The sequence below is a fragment of the Elephantulus edwardii genome, unplaced genomic scaffold, assembly GCF_000299155.1.
Source record: "Elephantulus edwardii isolate Elephantulus edwardi_28Jun2011 unplaced genomic scaffold, EleEdw1.0 scaffold00096, whole genome shotgun sequence".
In the NCBI taxonomy this organism is placed as follows: domain Eukaryota; kingdom Metazoa; phylum Chordata; class Mammalia; order Macroscelidea; family Macroscelididae; genus Elephantulus; species Elephantulus edwardii.
The window spans coordinates 8,933,527-8,951,900 of NW_006399846.1; the positions used below are offsets into that span (position 1 = coordinate 8,933,527).

General features: G+C 38.2%; 1 protein-coding gene across 1 annotated transcript in view; it reads left to right on the forward strand.

Annotated features, from left to right (window-relative positions):
• DCP1B (decapping mRNA 1B) overlaps positions 1-18,374 on the forward strand; it is an 86,176-nt gene that overhangs the window by 45,699 nt on the left and 22,103 nt on the right. Inside the window, exons 4-5 of the mRNA XM_006891312.1 lie at positions 11,036-11,102; positions 14,742-14,877. Of these exons, the coding sequence (XP_006891374.1) occupies positions 11,036-11,102; positions 14,742-14,877 (203 nt within the window). The remainder of the gene's footprint in view (positions 1-11,035; positions 11,103-14,741; positions 14,878-18,374) is intronic.

Here is an 18,374-nt window from a genome sequence, read left to right on the forward strand (position 1 = left end):
CAGCGCAGGAGAGGAAGGCCCTCTATGAGGTGGATTGATTCAGTGACTGGGATAATTGGGATGGGAGTGTCGGAGACAGTGTGATTGGCACAGAACAGAGCGGAGTTTAGGGCTGTTGTACATAGGGTCGCTATGAGTCACAAGCGACTCGACAGCACATAACAACAACAACAACACTGGCCAAATTGGAAAACCATCTGCAGAAAACTTAAGCAAAACTTAACACCTCACACCACACACAAGAATCAACTCAAGGTGGATCAGGGACCTAAGAGTAAAACCAAAGACTATGAACTAACTTCATCAGAAAGAGGCTAGCAACAACTCTAGAAGCCCTAATCCACAGCTTAAACAGACTTCCAAGCATAATGAAAAACCTACATCCAAGAGAGAATAAAATAGATTAATTGGACCTTCTTAGAATCAAATCCCTATGCACATCAAAAAAACTTCAATAGAGTAAAAAGGAAACCCACAGCCTGGGATAAAATATTCAGCAATGACATATCTGATAAGGGACTCATATCTAAAATTTATAGAATACTCCAATACCTCAACAAGAAAAAGGTAAACAACCCAATTGCAAAAATAGGCACAGGAAGTGAATAGACAACTTCACCAAAGAAGACATTCAATTGGCAACAAACAGGTGAAGAAATATTCAAACTCCCTAGATATTAGAGAGATGCATTTCAAAACAACTATGATATCATCGCATCCCAGTAGCAACAGCAAAGTTCAACAGGGTAGCAAACAACAGATGCTGGTGAGATTGTGGAAAGATTGGAAACCTTATTCACTGCTGGTGGAAATGTATAGCTGCTATTGAAGGTGGGCTGGTGCTTTCTCCAAAATTTGGAAATAGAAATATCATTTGACCCAGCAATTCACTACTGGTAATATACTCTATACAAAGTAAAGCCATGACTCAAACAGATATATGCACACCCATGGTATTGCTGCATTAGTCATGATGGCAAAGGGAGGAGGAGGAAAGAAAGTGTGCAACAATGAATTAACTGAATGAATAAATTTTTTTAATAAACAACAAAAATAAAACTGGAAGAAGGACAGACCCTCTGGCCCATTTGTGTTAGAAAGTAGCACAAGGCTCCTCTGTCTAGATAATTGCTCCGTAGTGTCTTTAAAACTTTTCAGTGATTATTATGTGTTTTATACTAGCTGTTTTCAGCAGTTGTTAAGCACTAGATACAAAGAAGTCTGTTCTACATTGAAACTGTATGGATACTTTCTATGTTTTAAATTTCCCGAGTTTCAAACGTATGATACTAGACTTTCCCCCTCTATGTTGGGGTTCATTTAAGTTAGCATATATTTAATAAGCATTACCGGTGTAATGGACATTGCATTTAAATCTTGCATTTTTAAGGTAATTTAGATACCTGAGAATATAAACTTCAAAGCACTGTTATCTCACACAACTGGAATGTGAAGGTCTTCTTTTTTCTTTTGTGATCAAACTATTGCTATAGTTTGTTGTGTATTCTTCCATAATGAAGAGAAATACATGTGGTTTTGCATATTAATTACATTCTGTGAGTTCTGAAGTTGCCACAGCCCAGCAGGTCAGGAAGAATAGTAGATGGCAGAATTGTTGTAATAACAAATACATATCAGCTGAGTACACTGCGGTGGTTGTTTGTCTTGAGTCTGAAATGACTCATAGCCAACCCTCCAGTGGGTTTTCAGAGGCAATTAATCACACAGGAGGAGACTGCCCCTCTATCTCCCTCAGAGCAGCTGGTGGATTCAAACCACATGCCTTCAACATTCAGTGGAGCTTCTTAACCAGTAGGCCACCAGAGCTCCCTAATGCTTACATTGTTGTTGTTGTTGTTGTCATGTACCACAGAGTTGAACCCGACCCTTAGCTGACCCCTCCGGTGGGTTTTTAGAGGAATTTAGTTCTACAGGAGGAGACTGCCCATCCTTCTCCCATGGAACAGCAGGTGGGCTCAAACTGCAAGTCTTTGGGATTGTAGCCCAGCTTCTTGCCATTAGACCACCAGAGCTCCAGTGCCTACATAATGCTAGATTAATAGAAACAAGAGATCTTGCCTCTTAATGACAAAATTCCAGCAGCATTACTTATGCCTAAGAATGCCATATTTGAGCTTTCTCAAAAAGTTGCAAATAGAGATACCATTTGACCCAGCAATTACACTACTGGGAGGAATATACCCTAAAGAGACCATAACTGCCATCCAAGCAGATATATGCACACCCATGTTTATCGCAGCTTTGTTCACAATAGCAAAGAGTTGGAAATCACCTAAGTGCCCATCAACAAACGAATGGATAGAGAAGCTGTGGTATATTCATACAATGGAATACTATGCTGCATTGAAAAACAAGGAATTCTTGCAATATTATTCAAAATGGGTGACCCTAGAGGACATTATGCTGAGTGAAATATCTCAGTCACAAAAGGACAAAGACTGCATAGTGCCATTGCTGTAGAATGGGACTGACATCAGGGTTAGGGTAAGAATGAGAAAAACTAGGGGAGCTCTGGTGGCCTAGTGGCAAGAAGCTGCAACTACAATCCCAGAGGTGCACGGTTCAAATCCACCAGATGCTCTGCCGGGGAAGGAGGGGCAATCTCCTCCAGTACCAGTCAGATCTGATTTGATGGTACACGCACACAAAAATAATAAAATAAAATTTAAAAAAAAGAATGAGAAAAACTGTATGAATTATGTATACTGCATTGAAATGGATGAGGGAGAGAACAGTTTAAAAGCAGTATAAAACAGTTTAAAAGCATTATGATTATTATCATAATAGTCCGGAATGAAGGTTGCAGAGTGGAGTATACTCGGCGGCAGGGGGTTGCAGGGGGAATGTATACCAATGAAGGAATTTTTTCTTTTACTTTTCAAAGAGAAGAGTGAACTAGGGGTTGGGGGGTGGGGTGGGCAGGGAGAAAAATGCAACAATGAATGAATGGAAATCCAAAATCTCTGTAAATGTTCATTGAAATTAATAATAATAAAGAAGGAGTAAAAAAAGAATGCCATGTTTGAAACAAAATAAACTGAAGTTTGGAGGATAAAGGGGATAATGTATGAAAAATCTTCATCATATAAGGTGTAATCAGATGATAAAGAGAATCTAGGACCTCTGGTCTGTAATGTTTAATTATGCCAAGATATAGAACAGTGATATTAGGGTATAAAATCCCAGTCTTAGATTTTTATTCAATCCAGCAAATACTTTTTTACTATAAAGCACATGCTAGGTACATTGCTGTGTATATTTTCATAGTCCTCTTCTCCAGAAACTCATAGTCTAGTTGTATAAATAAGTATGGAGTGTATGTGGGTATGCATGTCAGTATACTTTCTTTTTATAGCAGTTTTAGGTTTATAGAAAAAGTGTGTATAAAGTAGACAAACTTCTGTGTATACCCCATTTCTGTTGCAACAGTTGCTCCTATTAACAACTTGCATTAGTTTGTTACATTAGTCTGTTATAACTGAACCAATAGTGATACATTATTATTAACTAAAAACCATAGTTTATAATGGTTTTACTCTGTTTTGACAGATACATAATTTTTACTTTGTTTTGACAGGTACATAATTATCATGTGTTCAAAGTTACAATATTATTCAGAATTTTTTCACTGCTTTCCAAGTGTCCTATCCTTTACCTATTCATTTTCCCTAGTCATCATCATCATCATTGTTTTGGAAAGGCTATAACTATTGAAATATAAAAGAAGCTGGGACTGTATCTCAGGAGACTGTTTATGTCAAAGAACTGAACATGATACAGAGGGAAGACATTTTGGGGAACTATGTTCAATGTTTGTGATCTAGGAGATGTGGAACTTAACCAGTAAGATTAGGAAAAAATATACATTTAAATGAGCAATACAGCAGAGTAACTTTTTTCTATTTCTATTTATTAAGTATATCTTTCCCCCCAATGTTTAATGTTTACTTATTTTTTAAAATCTCTTAAAGGAACTTTTCATGACATGAGTAAAATTGATAAATTGGTATATAATAAACATAATTCCATCTGATTTATCATAAGATTGAAGGTAGTAACAGACCACAAGACTGTCATTTTGGGAACAAAATGAGTGCTTTTTAGAGGCAAGAATGGTTTCATCTCTTCTCACATAGTTTAGGCATGCTTTCTGGAAAGCTCAGTGTTTGGAAGAGGATGTCATGCTGGCAAAGACGGAAGGTCGGAGAAAGAAAGGAAGACCCTCAACGGGATAGATTGACACAGTGACTACAGCAGTGGGTGCAAGCATGACAGAGGTCATGAGGATGGTGCAGGATAGGGCAAGGTTAACATCTATTCATAGGTTCGCTATGAAGTAGGTGTGCTAGAGTCAGTGAGACTGGCTCCGGACAGGGCAGGCTTCAGAGCTATTGTACATAGGGTCACTGTGAGTTGGAGGTGACTCAATGACACACAACAACGAGCCATAGGCATTTCTGTGGCATCTAACAGCGACAGAATGGAGATCAGCAAGGCTCAATGGCATTGCATGTATCTATCTGTTGTTTGAAATGAAAGCTTTTTAAGAGACAAATTCTATTTTACCTTGAAGGTAAAAGCTGTTATTTAGAGTTGGAGGCTACACATTAGTTGAATCCAAATTAGTATGTTGTTGTTATTGAGCTGTTGAGTCGACTACAACTCATAGCAACCCTATGAACACAGCTCTGCACATTGCCCTATCCTGAGCCAGCCTCACTGTCTCTGAAACACTTGACCCCACAGCAATGAATATTTTTTTTAAAAAAATCATTTTAATAGTACCAACTTGAAGTTAGAAATGGAAGGTTGTCTTTACTTCAGCATATCTGTTTGGATTTTCGACTATTTCCTAAATAATTTTCATGAGTATCAGTTGTCCATAAAATAGAAAGCCCTTCCCAACTACTGTGAGCCTTCCAATAGACCAAAATCATGCGACCACTGATTTGTGAAGTGTAGTCAGACTGTAGCATATGAAAAGAACCAGGCCCATGGCCCAAGATAGCAGTGCTATGTGGGCTTTTTGCGGCCAGTGAAGATTCTGCTTCACGAGACTGCCCGTGTTTGGTCAGGAAAGCGAAGGCTTCTGTGAATGAAAGATCATTACTTTCAAGGCATTAAGAACATGCCAAAAAAAAGCATGTCTTGAGCAAATCATCCCAAATGGGGAAAAAGATGGGATCTGCACTAAGTCAGCCAAACAAGGCCTTTGTTTCCTTTCTGGGGGTGCTAGTGCATGAATAACCTAATTGCTGGCTTAGCAGTTACTGTGTAAAAATACTACCAATACTAGGATTCCAAATTCCTTTGATCCCTTTCTTCTTTCTTGTATTTTTCTCCTTCCCACCCTTCCTTTATTCCTCATTCATTTCCTCCCTCTTTTCATTCTTCTTTTTTTAGAATCTACATGAACCTTGATTTTAAAAGACTACAGTAGTTCCCCGCCACTTATAATCAAGCCAAATATATTTTAAAAAATTGAATACTTTTTTTTTCATTTCTAAGTCTGTGGGAGGGGCATATTTTAGAGAAAACAGATTGAACTCAGAAGCATTAACTTGAAAGTCTTTTTGTCTAAGTAGCCCATAGATTCCTCCGTGGTGAGGTAAGGCCATTGAACAAACATTTAGCTTGCTTCCAGGGAAGCATTGCTCAGCCCTATCTTTAATAATTTTTAAGAACTTTTTAACTTTTCAGATGAGTAGTAGTATATCCCTATCAGTAGCTGTATGTATATGCTTTCTACCAAATGCTAGAACCCAAGTCATCAACAATGTGGTCAAACTTACAGAAACCTGTACTAGATAAACAGTACAGTAAATCAAATGTTGTATGAACAATCTCAAAGCAAGTATTTACAACAAACATATTATTTTAAAAACTTAAACAAACCAGCCCCCAACCTATCATTGTTGAGTGGGATCCAGCTCATGGCCCAGCACCATGGCCATTGCCTTACTGTATATCTCAGTGGGATGAGACAGCCCACCTTCCACACAGGGCTGTTGGCCTGTTGGTTGTCCAGCACTTAACTTACTATTATATCAGAGCTCCTTAAATACATGATTAGATGTCCATCAATTGAGATTACTGTTCCACTCAGGAAGGGAGGGTACCCTGAAAATAATGGTATTTGAAGGAATTTAAAATTTTTTAGTTTATCCTTAAGTGCCTAGAGTTACACTGCCATGTTTCTTTGGCTTGTCTAGTGAAAAGAGAGCACTTAAATGCCTTTCTTACTACATACTGATTATGAAAAATACATATTTCCATGTCCTTTTAAGAAGAATTAGTGAAATTATTTTTTTAAAGGTGGCAGGAAAGCATTACTAAATCAGATATCTTAGCTATTTCAATTTTACCCATATATTATGATTTATATCATCAAATTACTAACTGTATGTAAGTAGGCTTTATTCTTTAACATTACACAAATAGTAGCATGAATCTTTGCTTTAGTCCTTACAATTTTCATTCAAGAATTTGGGGTTTGAGTGATATTTTGGGTAAACTACAGAACAAATGTCCTAGAACAACCAATTTTCTTAAAATAATACATTGAATAGAAATAGGTCTTATAAATACAAACTAACCCACAGCTGTCCAATTTATTCCAACTCCACCAGATTTCTGAGGATTTATATCATTTGGGGAGGAGATCGCTCATCTTTCTCCCTCAGAGCTGCTGGTGAATTAGAACCTTTGACCTTTTGGTTAACAACCCAACACATTATACATTATTCAACCAAGGCTCCTTCAATATACACTGAGTGGGGTAAACCCTCAAAGAACCTCCAAAATAAATTAATGAATCTTGCTAATAAGAATGAAAGTGTTTTTAAGTAAAAAGTTACATTTAAGTGACATTTGATGTTGCCTCCAACAACCTCTTAACTTGCCTCTAAACTTGAACAGGGTTAGATTTTTTCTACTCAAGAAATTGAAAAAGAAAATACCCTTACAGAATGTGTAATCAGCTTGCTCTCTGGCTTGTCTGTGGAGGCAGAAAAAACCCCACCAGCTCAGGCATGAGATCTAACATGCAAAGTGTGATGTCTACATTCTTTCTCTTGACATTAAAAGGAATGTCAAAGTTTAGTGTTTTCATTGATATATAAAAGCATTATTGTGTTGCCTTTGCCTGACATTCAACTTGTTTTCAGTTAAGAATGTATTTACCCAACTTGACATAACTCACCACAATGCAGTACCAAACATATATGTCCCTAGAGTAGTGGAGCCCCACTTTCTAGGTGTCATTAGAGTGTTCCACAGTGAATGTCAGCATATTCTTCCTATTCCTAGGATTTCTTACCTCCAGGAGAGATGTAGAAACAGTTAAGTTGAGCTTCATGCACCAAGGTACCCTTAAACTTCATCTCTGTTTCGGCCGACAGATGACTATCAAGTGGCTGGTATGGGGGTGTAGCAGGCTGGACAAAGGCTCGAAGCATTGTGGACTTCCAGATGTGTACTAATAAGTACCCTGAGTTTTTACAATAAATAAATACTCTCGTTATGGAGCTTTGCTCCTGGTAATTCTCTAAAGCCAAGCAAAAATTCAGATTCTTGTCGTTAACATCTAAATGGTACAGAAGTTTGCACAGCGTCACACGTTGCTGCACATCTAGGCTACCATCAGTATTTTAAAGTTTTAGATTTCTGAAAGCCACACCTTCTCCCTTGGTCCTTTTCAGCCTTATCTTGTTCTTTCTCCCCTGCTGTGCTTACTGCCCACGGAGGCAGGGCCTCTCACACAGTGGCTACAGGAAAACTTGGATTGAAATGTGAAGTTAATGGCTTTTGTCAGCCTGTCAGCTCATCACCTCCCTAAGGCATGATGATCTCTGGTTTTTATATATCACCACGAGCTGCTTCTGATATAGCCTCTTGTATGGAAGAGTGATAGGTCTGGCCAAGGGTTGGGAAACCTTGGGCCCGAGAGGCAGAAAACTTCAGTTGGAATGCGCACTTTAATACCATCTACTGCCCCTCTCCCAGTGGAATGCAGCTCAAGTGGCAAAACTATTTTAGGGAGAGAAAAATTCGGCCCAGTTCTACACTTTATCTTCGTGCTTGGCACTTTTCAGTATCCAGGATTGCTGGCAAATCTGTTTGTTTGAGGGTTGGGTCCCCCCACTCCCCGCTTCATGCTTTTTAATTTCAAAATACATATTAACAAGGACAAAAAAATGTTTTCAAAATTGTCTCATTTTCATTTTATTGCTATGTTGCTTTTGAGGAAAACTGTCCTGTTTTAAAAATATTACCATCATGTCTTAAAAATTACAACAAAAGGCAGGCTTTCCTTCATTCTGCTTTGACACTTGAAAGATGTTTTCCACAGCATTTTCTTTCCTAAGTCTGCATTTCACTTCCTCATGATTATGACAGTGTCAAACTGCTTTGCTGTTTGTATCAACAGTTTCCTTGGCATCTTCCCCTTATGAAAACCCAGTTACTTATGTCAGATGCCACCAATGTGTAATAACACAAAATTAAATCCAAAATATTTTTATTAGTATATCCCACTGATGAGATACAAATGGCTGGCTTTTCCTCTGCTTCTCTGTTTTGGGGCCTCAGATTCCTTAGTAAAGCCAGATTGTTTTTGCTCTTCCCTGTTAACCACATTTCCAGTTTTAGAAAATTCAGACTCCAATGTAAGAACATTTTCACTGTAACCAAAAAAATAGGCCAGGCTTCTAGTTTTGTGATAAGACTGAAGCCATCAAAACACACAAATATATCTGGATTTATAAGTGGCTGAATAGCCACATCCAGTCAATGTATTTTTACTTACAGGAACATAAGAATAAGGTACAGGAACCTAGGTGGGAATTAGAGAAGGAATTAGTGTTGATGGACTGGAGGTAACCTTGAATATAAAGTTTTGGGATACATATTTAATGATTTTGAGATGAAAGAATTCTTTAGATAAAAATTCTTTCATAGTATTACACTTCAGAGCTCAGATGTCCTCCTCCCAAGACTGTTTATATACTATGGAGAAATGTTTGTCTAAGAATAAATGATATTGTTATTGCTGTTGAATCAGAACGAGCTCAGCTGACCCCACCATCCAGTTTCCCTGAAGCTGTAAATTGCACGGGAGTTGACTGCCCATCTTTCTCCCATGGAGCAGCAGGTGGATTCGAACTTCCTGCCTTTGGATTGGCAGCACAATTCTTTATCCACAAAGTCACCAGAGCTCCCTCCATTTAACAATATTTCTATCTAAGAGATTAGAATGATCCTGTTCAAGAAAGAGTTGGTACAGGTTTGAGGGTTTCACATTTTCCCTCCCTCTAATATAGGTGGGTAAGCTTAAAATCTCTGATCTATTAATGATACTGAAAAACAGGCTTAAAAGCCCAATTGCCACCTTTGACACATTATTAATAAGTTCCTGTTTTACAGTGGTGTTGTGTGCCATCAAGTTGGAACTGACCAATAGCTGACCTTCCAGTTTTCAGAGGCAATAAATTACATGGTAGGAAACTGCCCATCTTTTCCTTCAGAATAGCTGCTGGATATGAACCATAGGCCTTTAAAATTGCAGCACAACCTTTTTACATTATCTACTTAAAATGCCTATTACCAGGGAGTCATTTTCAACTAATAGTGACAATCCTCTACTCAGTTTCCAAACCTGTAAATCTCAATAGGATAAGACTGCCCCCTCCCGAGCTGTGGCTGGTGGATTTGAACTGCCAACTTTTGATTAGTAGCCAGGCACTTTACTAACTACAGCAGCAGGGCTCCTTCTCCTGAAAATAGCACCAGCAGAAATATTCCCTCTACATCTTGATATCTGAATTGTTACTGACAAGAAGCAGAAGTTCTATACATTTGTTAGAGAAATGTAGGGGATGGGGGGACTGGTTATAATATCACAGTTGTTTAAATTATCAAATCAGATTAATATAACTGTTTTAAAGGTTTAAAATGGAAACATTTCCCCTTTTATAATTCTTTGCCAGTTTTATTGGCTTAATCATAATACTGCTAGTATTTTCAATGAAGATTTTAAAAATTTCTATATAGTTAATGCATTATTTACATGATTAATGCCCACCAGATTTTTAACTAGATATATATAAATGTATTTTAGAACTGTTCCAGCCTTTACTATAAAATTATATAGATGAACACATAATATACAACTTCTTGAAAATTACTGAATGTATACTAGCATGTGTACTGGATCACATGTGTCTCATTACTAAATGCTTAAATCATAGTTGATCTAATCTTTTGAAATCTGTAAACTTTCTGAGTTGAAATCAGAGTTTTGTTACTAAATTTTATTATTGCCAGCACTCTATTTTAACTTACACAAGGCAGATTTCCAGTTAGCATATACCTGGGACAGGGAGCACCCTCTATGTGTAATTTGTGCATAGAGTTCCTGATTCCTAAAGAATAAAGATATGTTTATTAAATATGTAAATGTAATATAGAAATTATATTTAAGATCAGAATGTTAAATTCTGATTTTATTTTTCATCTGTATTTATTTAGGAAGCATTTGCCAAATGTCTATTATGTTCAGATGTTAAATAAAACATACTTAATTGAAAGTGTGTATCTTTATTTGAGGAGCTCTGGTGGCTTAATGGTTATGCAATTGACTGCTGACCAAAAGGTGAGCAGTTTGAACCCACTAGCTGCTACATAAGAGAAAAATGAGAGGCAGTCTGTGCCTCTGTGAAGATCTATATCCTTGGAAACTTGTGGGCAGTTCTATGCTATCCTCCAGAGTCCCTAAATGTCAGAATCTACATAGAGGCAGGGAGAGGGAGTGTATATGTTCCTTTCTGTCTTTGTATAAGACCCATTATTGTTTTCTTTATGGGCTTAAAAGTTTCAGTGCTAGATTTTCAAGCTTTAATTCAGGTGATGGTTTCCATGTGTACTATAAGTGTACATTTCCCTTTAGTGTGGAAAAAGTAATTTGTTTCCACTTTTTAATTTGAAGATGGTCACAATTTGATGTATTCTTTTGCAGTGTCCATTTATGGAATTTGGTTTTATGACAAGGAAGAGTGCCAAAGAATTGCAGAGCTTATGAAAAAGTAAGTGCTGAAAGTTGAGCATTTTTCAGGTTCTTGTGTTTCTTAGTTTGTATTTCTAAATGTGAGTTACTATACTAGACTTCTAATAGAATAAATCTTATTGCAATCCTTTCACAGTCGCCCAGAAAACATTTAATATTACTTAATAAATGAAAAACAGACCCAAGAAAGAACTTGCTATATTTTCATTAGGTAAGATTTATCATCTTGTAATGACTCATTTTTTTTTCCACCAGTATGAAATATATGTAACAATAAGAGTTCTTCTAAATGGCAATTTTCCTTCATAGTTTCCTCATTTATAAATGAGAAGTTTGTTGCTTTTACAAATAAGTTATCTGTCTATTTAAAGAGAGCATCCAGAGCCATTCAAAAACCAGTTTCCGATTCTTTCAGGTTCCTGGTTTCTTTCCATGCCTATTTAACTGCAAAACCACATCTGTAGAAACCCAGTTTTCTCTCTTGTCCCAAACATAGTGCATGCTAAGGAAAGTCCTTATATTCAATCCCTTCAGACATTTCTGAGTTAATGTTAATTTAGTTATCAGTCGACACTCTTATCCCTTCCTTATTACTAATCTCATTTTCTTTTAATCTCATGATACCTTACGATGTTTCTGTTCTGCCTTTGCTTTGCTTTCAGAGGACCGGTTTGCTGTTTTCTCTGTGTTTGTTAAACACACACACACCCGCTCACTCAGGGGCAGCTATTTCTCTCCTATTTATGGGGATGGGTAACAAGAAACCCTCAAATTAAATGAGTTTCCTCAACGTGCTGTATCTGAGCCTGTGATTGGATGCAGCCCACAACAGAGCACCTCCAGCTGCAAAAGAACCAATTCCAGTTTCAAGTCCTGAGGCAGCGAAATGACTGAAAAATGACCCCATGGCAATGAAAAATGGGGAGCATTTTTTTATAATAATCACTGATTCCTTGAACATCTAGCTTGTGATAGCTAATTGTAGGTAACTAACTCAAGTTGCAGCTGGTGATTAAGTATTTTCAAACTGGTATTTACCTCCATAACAACTAGTTTCTGGGACATTTGTGTTATTGTAAACCGTGCAGTGCATTATAATAGCAGGATTTCATATAGATTAAAAAATACCCTGTAGCTCTGCCAAGAGGCCATGTTCAAATTGTCAGCATTCTGCAGTAATTACTTAACAGCTGGGGCAGGAAATTGATTGTTCACCAGCAATAAGCAGCTGATTTGTGTGGATTCAGATCCCTTCCAGTTAGAATGAGCTCTCTTGGTAAATTATCAGATTTTTTTTTTTTACTTTTTTAATCATAAATTTCATGGCAATTATAAGAATTTGAGCAGAAAGTCAAAGCACACAAAGGGAGGAAGGCTTTTTCTTGGCAACACCTCACTGCTTACCAGCACAATCTGACCGCCTTCTGCATTGTTTTCAAGACAACACAATCAGGGCTTCAGACTGGCTCATTCTGGTTCAGTGCCTGGCTGAGAGCTTTCATTTTCACTCCAGATATACTGATTCAGATTCTACAGTTAAACAGGATCCCCAGTTAATTCTTACAAATCCTCGGGTGAATCTCCTGCATATAAAAAAAATCTTACGTATACAAGTCTCTTATGTATTCATAAAAAGCCCTGCAAAGACACTCATCTGCTTCCCCCTGTTCTCAGAATTAGTAGGGCATCTTCACCATGTTTATAAAATGTTCTAGAATAATGGCATTTCAACTGCTGGGATCACTCTTCAAAGTATTCTGGAATGAGGAAGAGAAAATTCTTGATTTGCTGTGAAGTTCCCATAGTATTTGTTGTTGCTGAACTGACCTCTAGCTGACCCCCCTCCCTCTGGTCTTCAAAGGCAGTTAATCAGGCGGGAGGAGACTGCTCATCTTTCTCTCATGGAGCAGCTGGTGGATTCAAACTATATACCTTTGCGTTGGCAGTACAATTCCTTGCCTCGAAGCCACCAGAGCTCGCCATTATTGTTTGAGAACTCTAAATTGGATTTCTTCAGAAATTAATGAGTCCTTTCAAATATTCTAGATTTAAAATTGGCATAATTTTTCTGTAAAAGGGCCAGATAGTAAATATTCTAGACTTTGCAGGTCAATGGCTTAAACAAATTCATTCTAGTTCTACCTCCCTAAAAATTTGCCTTTCTAGTCCAGACACACCGAATTGGAATCTACATTTTAACAAGATTCTTATGAAATGATGAAAGTGATACAGTTATTCAGGTCTTTTGTTCACAGGGTTGCTATGAGTCGTCTACAACTCTACAGAATGGCAGTTAACAACTACTTATGTGTATATATAAGAATCACCAGGAGATCTATAAGAAATAATGGTTAGAAACATAATGAAGATTCCATTCTGTATTTACATAAGGATTACCTGGGAATTTTCTTTAAAATGTAGATTCTGACTATATATATCGGGAGTGGAAATGGAAACTCTCAGCAGAGTTGAACTGGAATTAACTAGTTGAAAGACCTGATTGCAGCTACTAATCAACTCTGCTGTTGTAATGAAAAACCAGTCACTGACAGTGTAGATATGAACAAGTGTAGCTGTGATCCAATAAAAGTCACTGACAGTGTAGATATGAACAAGTGTAGCTGTGCTCCAATAAAACTTTATTTACAAGAGCAAATTAGTGGGCCAGATTTGTCCTGCAGGTCCTAGTTTGCTAACTCTGACTCTGGATACTCCACTGCTAGCCCCTAGGCTGGGCATCTCCAGTAGTTCGAATCCACTAGCAGCTCAGGAGAAAAGATGCCCAGTCTCCTCCATTATGATATGCAGCCTCAGAAACCTGATGGAGTGAGATGAGTGTGAGATGGAACTAATTCAATAGCTGCTAGTAGACTCTAGATCATATAGGTTGTCAGTGTCTACTCTCCCCCCATTGCTGTCAAGTTGGAAACAGTTCATAGCTGAACCCTCCAAGGGGTTGTCTGTAAATCCCTCCAGAGGAGATTTCTTATCTTTCTCCCCGTGAAGCTGCTGAGAGATTCCAGTTGCCAGAGACACTGCCTTTGGTTTAGCAGCGCAACTCCCAATGGACTGTGGCAACCCAGCTCCCTTGTCAGTGTACACAGGCCTCCAAATCACACTTTCCTTCTTTCAATTCCTAAGCTGTCTTTTTTTTTGTCCACCCTAATATATGAGGGACCAGTCCTTGGAGAGGGACATCATGCTTGGGAGAGTGGAGGAAGACTCTCGATGTGATGGACTGATTCAGTGACTGGGGTAATGGGGGTGGGTGTGTCAGAGACAATAAGGTTGGCACAGGATAGAGCAGGGTTTAGGGCTGTTGTAGGGTCGCTATGAGTCACAGGTGACTCGATGGCATAAAACAACAATAACATGTGTGGCCTAGTGGCAAGAAGCTGTGCTGCAATCCCAAAGGCACACGGTTCAAGGCCACCAGCCACTCCACGAGAGAATGATGGGCAGTCTCCTCTCATGCAATTAACTGCCACTGAAAACCTGCTTGAGAGTCAGCTATGGGTTGGTTACAACCTGACAGTAAACAACAACAACAATATGTTTATTACACAATGAAAATAATTGTAAATGGGGGAGGGAACATAGAAACCATTTGTGTTGAACTTACCTTTCCCTATATGGATTTTCACCTCTGCTTTTCTAGCTTAACTCAGTATGAGCAGCTGAAAGCCCATCAAGGAGCAGGTGCCGGAATCTCCCCAATGATCCTCAGTTCAGGAGAGGGCAAGGAAGTAGATATCTTACAAATGCTCACCAAGGCCAAAGATGAATATACAAAGGTAAGTTTCTATGATTTCTTATGAAACATATTTAAATTCTAGAGTGATAATAACCTTTGTTTAAAAAACATTTTCTTTTCATTGTCATTTTAACAAACATTTACAGAAAAGTTAGATTTTCATTCATTCATTCATTGTTGCACATTTTACCCCCTCACTCTCCCTTCCCCTTCCCCAGGTTGACTTTTTTCTTTTCATTAGCTTATTTACGAAATTCTAATAAAAATTTGAACAAATTCTTTCAAATCCCTCACACCCTCACCCATCAAATTGTTCAACCCCATGATTAATCCCCTCTCCCCCTGCACATCCACATCCCTCTGCTTCCAGCTTCTCCCACCCCTCTTGGATCCTTATACTCATTCCACAATAATGGTTTTATACAATATTTATCCTTGGGTCTGAGTTAGTGATAATAAGCTTTTACGGAGCTCTGGAGGCCTAGTGACAAGAAACTGCACTGGTATCCTGAAGGCATATGGTTTAAAGCCACCAGCTGCACCACAGGAGAAGAACGGGCAGTCTCTTCCCATGCAATTAACCCACTGGAGGGTCAGCTATGGGTTGGTTCTGACTCTACTTAATGTACACAGCAACAGCAACAATAAGCTTTTAAGAAAGATTGAATGCTATTCCTTTCACCAAATAAATATGAAAAATATTTGTGTTTGTTGTTGCATACTGCAGAGTCAGAACCAACCCATAGCAGACCCCAGAACAAGTTTTCAGAGGCAGTTAATCTCAGGAAGAGAGTGCCCATCTTTCTCCCATAGAGCAGCTATGGATTCAAACCATGTACCTTTGCATTAGCAGTGCATTTCCTTACCACTATGCCACCAGAGCTCCTTAATTTTTTATTTAGTAACTAATACTTGATTTTAAGTGCATTAAAAGGTAGCCAGGACAATCAGTAGTTTTTCTATATACAGGCAACATCTACATAAAAAGACTCCATTTACAGTGTAGTAACAAATTAATGCAAAATTCCTTAGAACAAAATTAACAAGAGTAGACATAGAAAAGATTGAACTTGTTAAGGATTTCATTTGACTTGGATCCACAATCAAGGTCTATGGAAGCAGCAGTCAAGAAATCAAAAGATAAACTGCACTGGTCAAATCTGCTCCAAGGATCACACTAAAACACTACATGTTACAATTATCAGTTTAAAGTGTGTGTGCTTCATCCAAACCATGATATTTTCTAGTGTTTGACTTGTACATAAGAGTTGGACAATAAATAAGAAAGACCTAAGAACTGATGTCTTTGAATTGTGGTTTTGGCAGAGTACTGAATAGACCATGGATTCCTAAAAGAAAAACAAATCTGTTTCAGAAGAAGGGCAATGAAAGTGCTTCTTTAGAGGCCAGGATGGTGAAACTTCATCTCACATACTTTGGGCATTTTGTTCAGAAGGACCAGTCCTTAGAAAAGGACATCACACTTGGAATGGTGGAGGGTCAGAGAAAGAGAGGGAGAGACTCAGTGAAACAGGCTAACTTCAGTACAGCGGAGACGGAGAAGATGATGCGGGATTGGACAAGGCTTAGGTGTGTTGTACATGGGGTCACTAGGAGTTAGACAACATTTAACAATGGCACATAAAAACTTCCACATTTTTTTAAACATAAAAAGAAATATAAAATTGCCAGTTACCTTTAATCTATAACATTAAGGTAATCCAAAAGCCAATCCCAATGGATTTCTTTTTTTTTCCTTCTTCCTAGTTTGAAACCAGACAAGTTGATGATAAAGTTCATATATTGTTGTTGTTTATTGCTTTTGAGTCAAACATGACTCATACTGACCCTATGAACAAAAGGCCTGAAGCCTATCTACAACTATTGACATTTATCAAGAGTTCATAGAGTTTCCGGAGGCATGTTGTTTAGGAAGTGGATGCCAGTCCTGCTTCCAAATCTGTCATAATATGTTATTGCTGTTATGTGCCATTGAGTCGCTTGCAACATATAGCATCCCTATCTATGTATAGCAGCTCTGAACCCTTCCCAGTCCTGAGCCAGTCTCACTAATACTGACACATCAACCCAGATTGTCCCAGTCACTGTATCAGTTCATCTCATCTGGGTCTTTCTCTCCTGTACTGTCTGTCCACCCTTCTGAACATGATTTCCTTCTCCAAGGACCAGTCTCTCCTGATCATGTACCCAGAGTAAGAGAGGTGGAGCTTCAAAATCCTAGCCTCCAAGGAGAGACCTAGTTTCACCCTCTCCAAGATAGACTGATTTTCAAGACTCTTCCCTAGCACCACAACTCGAAGGCATCTATTCTTCTGTCATCCTTAGTCATTGTCCAACTCTCTGAAGCATAACAAGTAATTGAGGAGACGATGGCCTAGATTAGGCATACCTTTGTATCTATACTGATGACTTCATTGCTTTTCAGCACTCTGGAGAGGTCCATGGCAGCAGATTTTCCCAGTGCAGTTCATCTTTTGATTTCCTGACTGCTGGCATTAAGAGTGTTGATTGTGGATCGGAGCAATCTGTGATTGCTAACAAACTCAATCCCTTCTCCATCTATTATGGTGCTGCTAATTGGCCCAGTGGCGAGAAAACTGAAAACCAAGATAGAATAGCTAGGAAAAGCACAGCAGAAAAAGGGTGGGGGCAGCGTTGAGAAAGGGGACAAATTCTGATACTAAAACATTAAAGCATAAATATTTAAAAGTGTGATTTTGGCACATGAACAGATAGACTAGTAGGACAGATGAGAAAGTCCAGCGTCAGATCAAGTATATGAAATATAACCTGTGATAAGGTAGCAGTCTCAAATTGTATAATGAGTATGAGGAAACAAGGGAGGGATTAATCATAGGGCCACACAGTTTGATGGGTGGAGGAGGATGGTGAAGGAAATGGGAAAGATCTGGTGTGAAAAACAATGTATATAAACTTTGTAAATAAGCCAGTATAAAATAAAAAAAAAAGAAAGAAATGGTGTTATAACAACTTGTAGCTGTTTGGAAAATACAAAATTGTATCCATGCCCCACACCATATAGCACAATAAATTATAAATAGATTGTTGTTTTGTACCATAGAGTCGGAACCGACCCATAGCTGACCTTCCTGAGGGTTTTTAGAGGCTGTTAATTGCACGGGAGGAGATTGCCCATCCTTCCACAGAGCAGCTGGTGGCCTTGAACTGCATGCCTTAGGGAGTATAGCATCCCTTCGTGCCACTAGGCCACCAGAGCTCCTCACATAAATAGATGAGAAATTTAAATTTAAAATTAAGGTCATTCAAGTAGCACAGATCTCAAAATCCAAAAGCAATAAATTTAGCTAAAAAAAGAAAACATTTTGCATGGTCTAAGGAGCACTGGAAATTGCTGGTTAAAATGCTTTGATAAGTCCACATTTCAAACCTAGCAGCCCTTCTATGGGAGAAGATCTGACACACAATGAGTCAGAACCAACTCAATAACAGTAGATTAAGTTTGATTTTTTTTTCTTTCTAACTCCTACATACAGA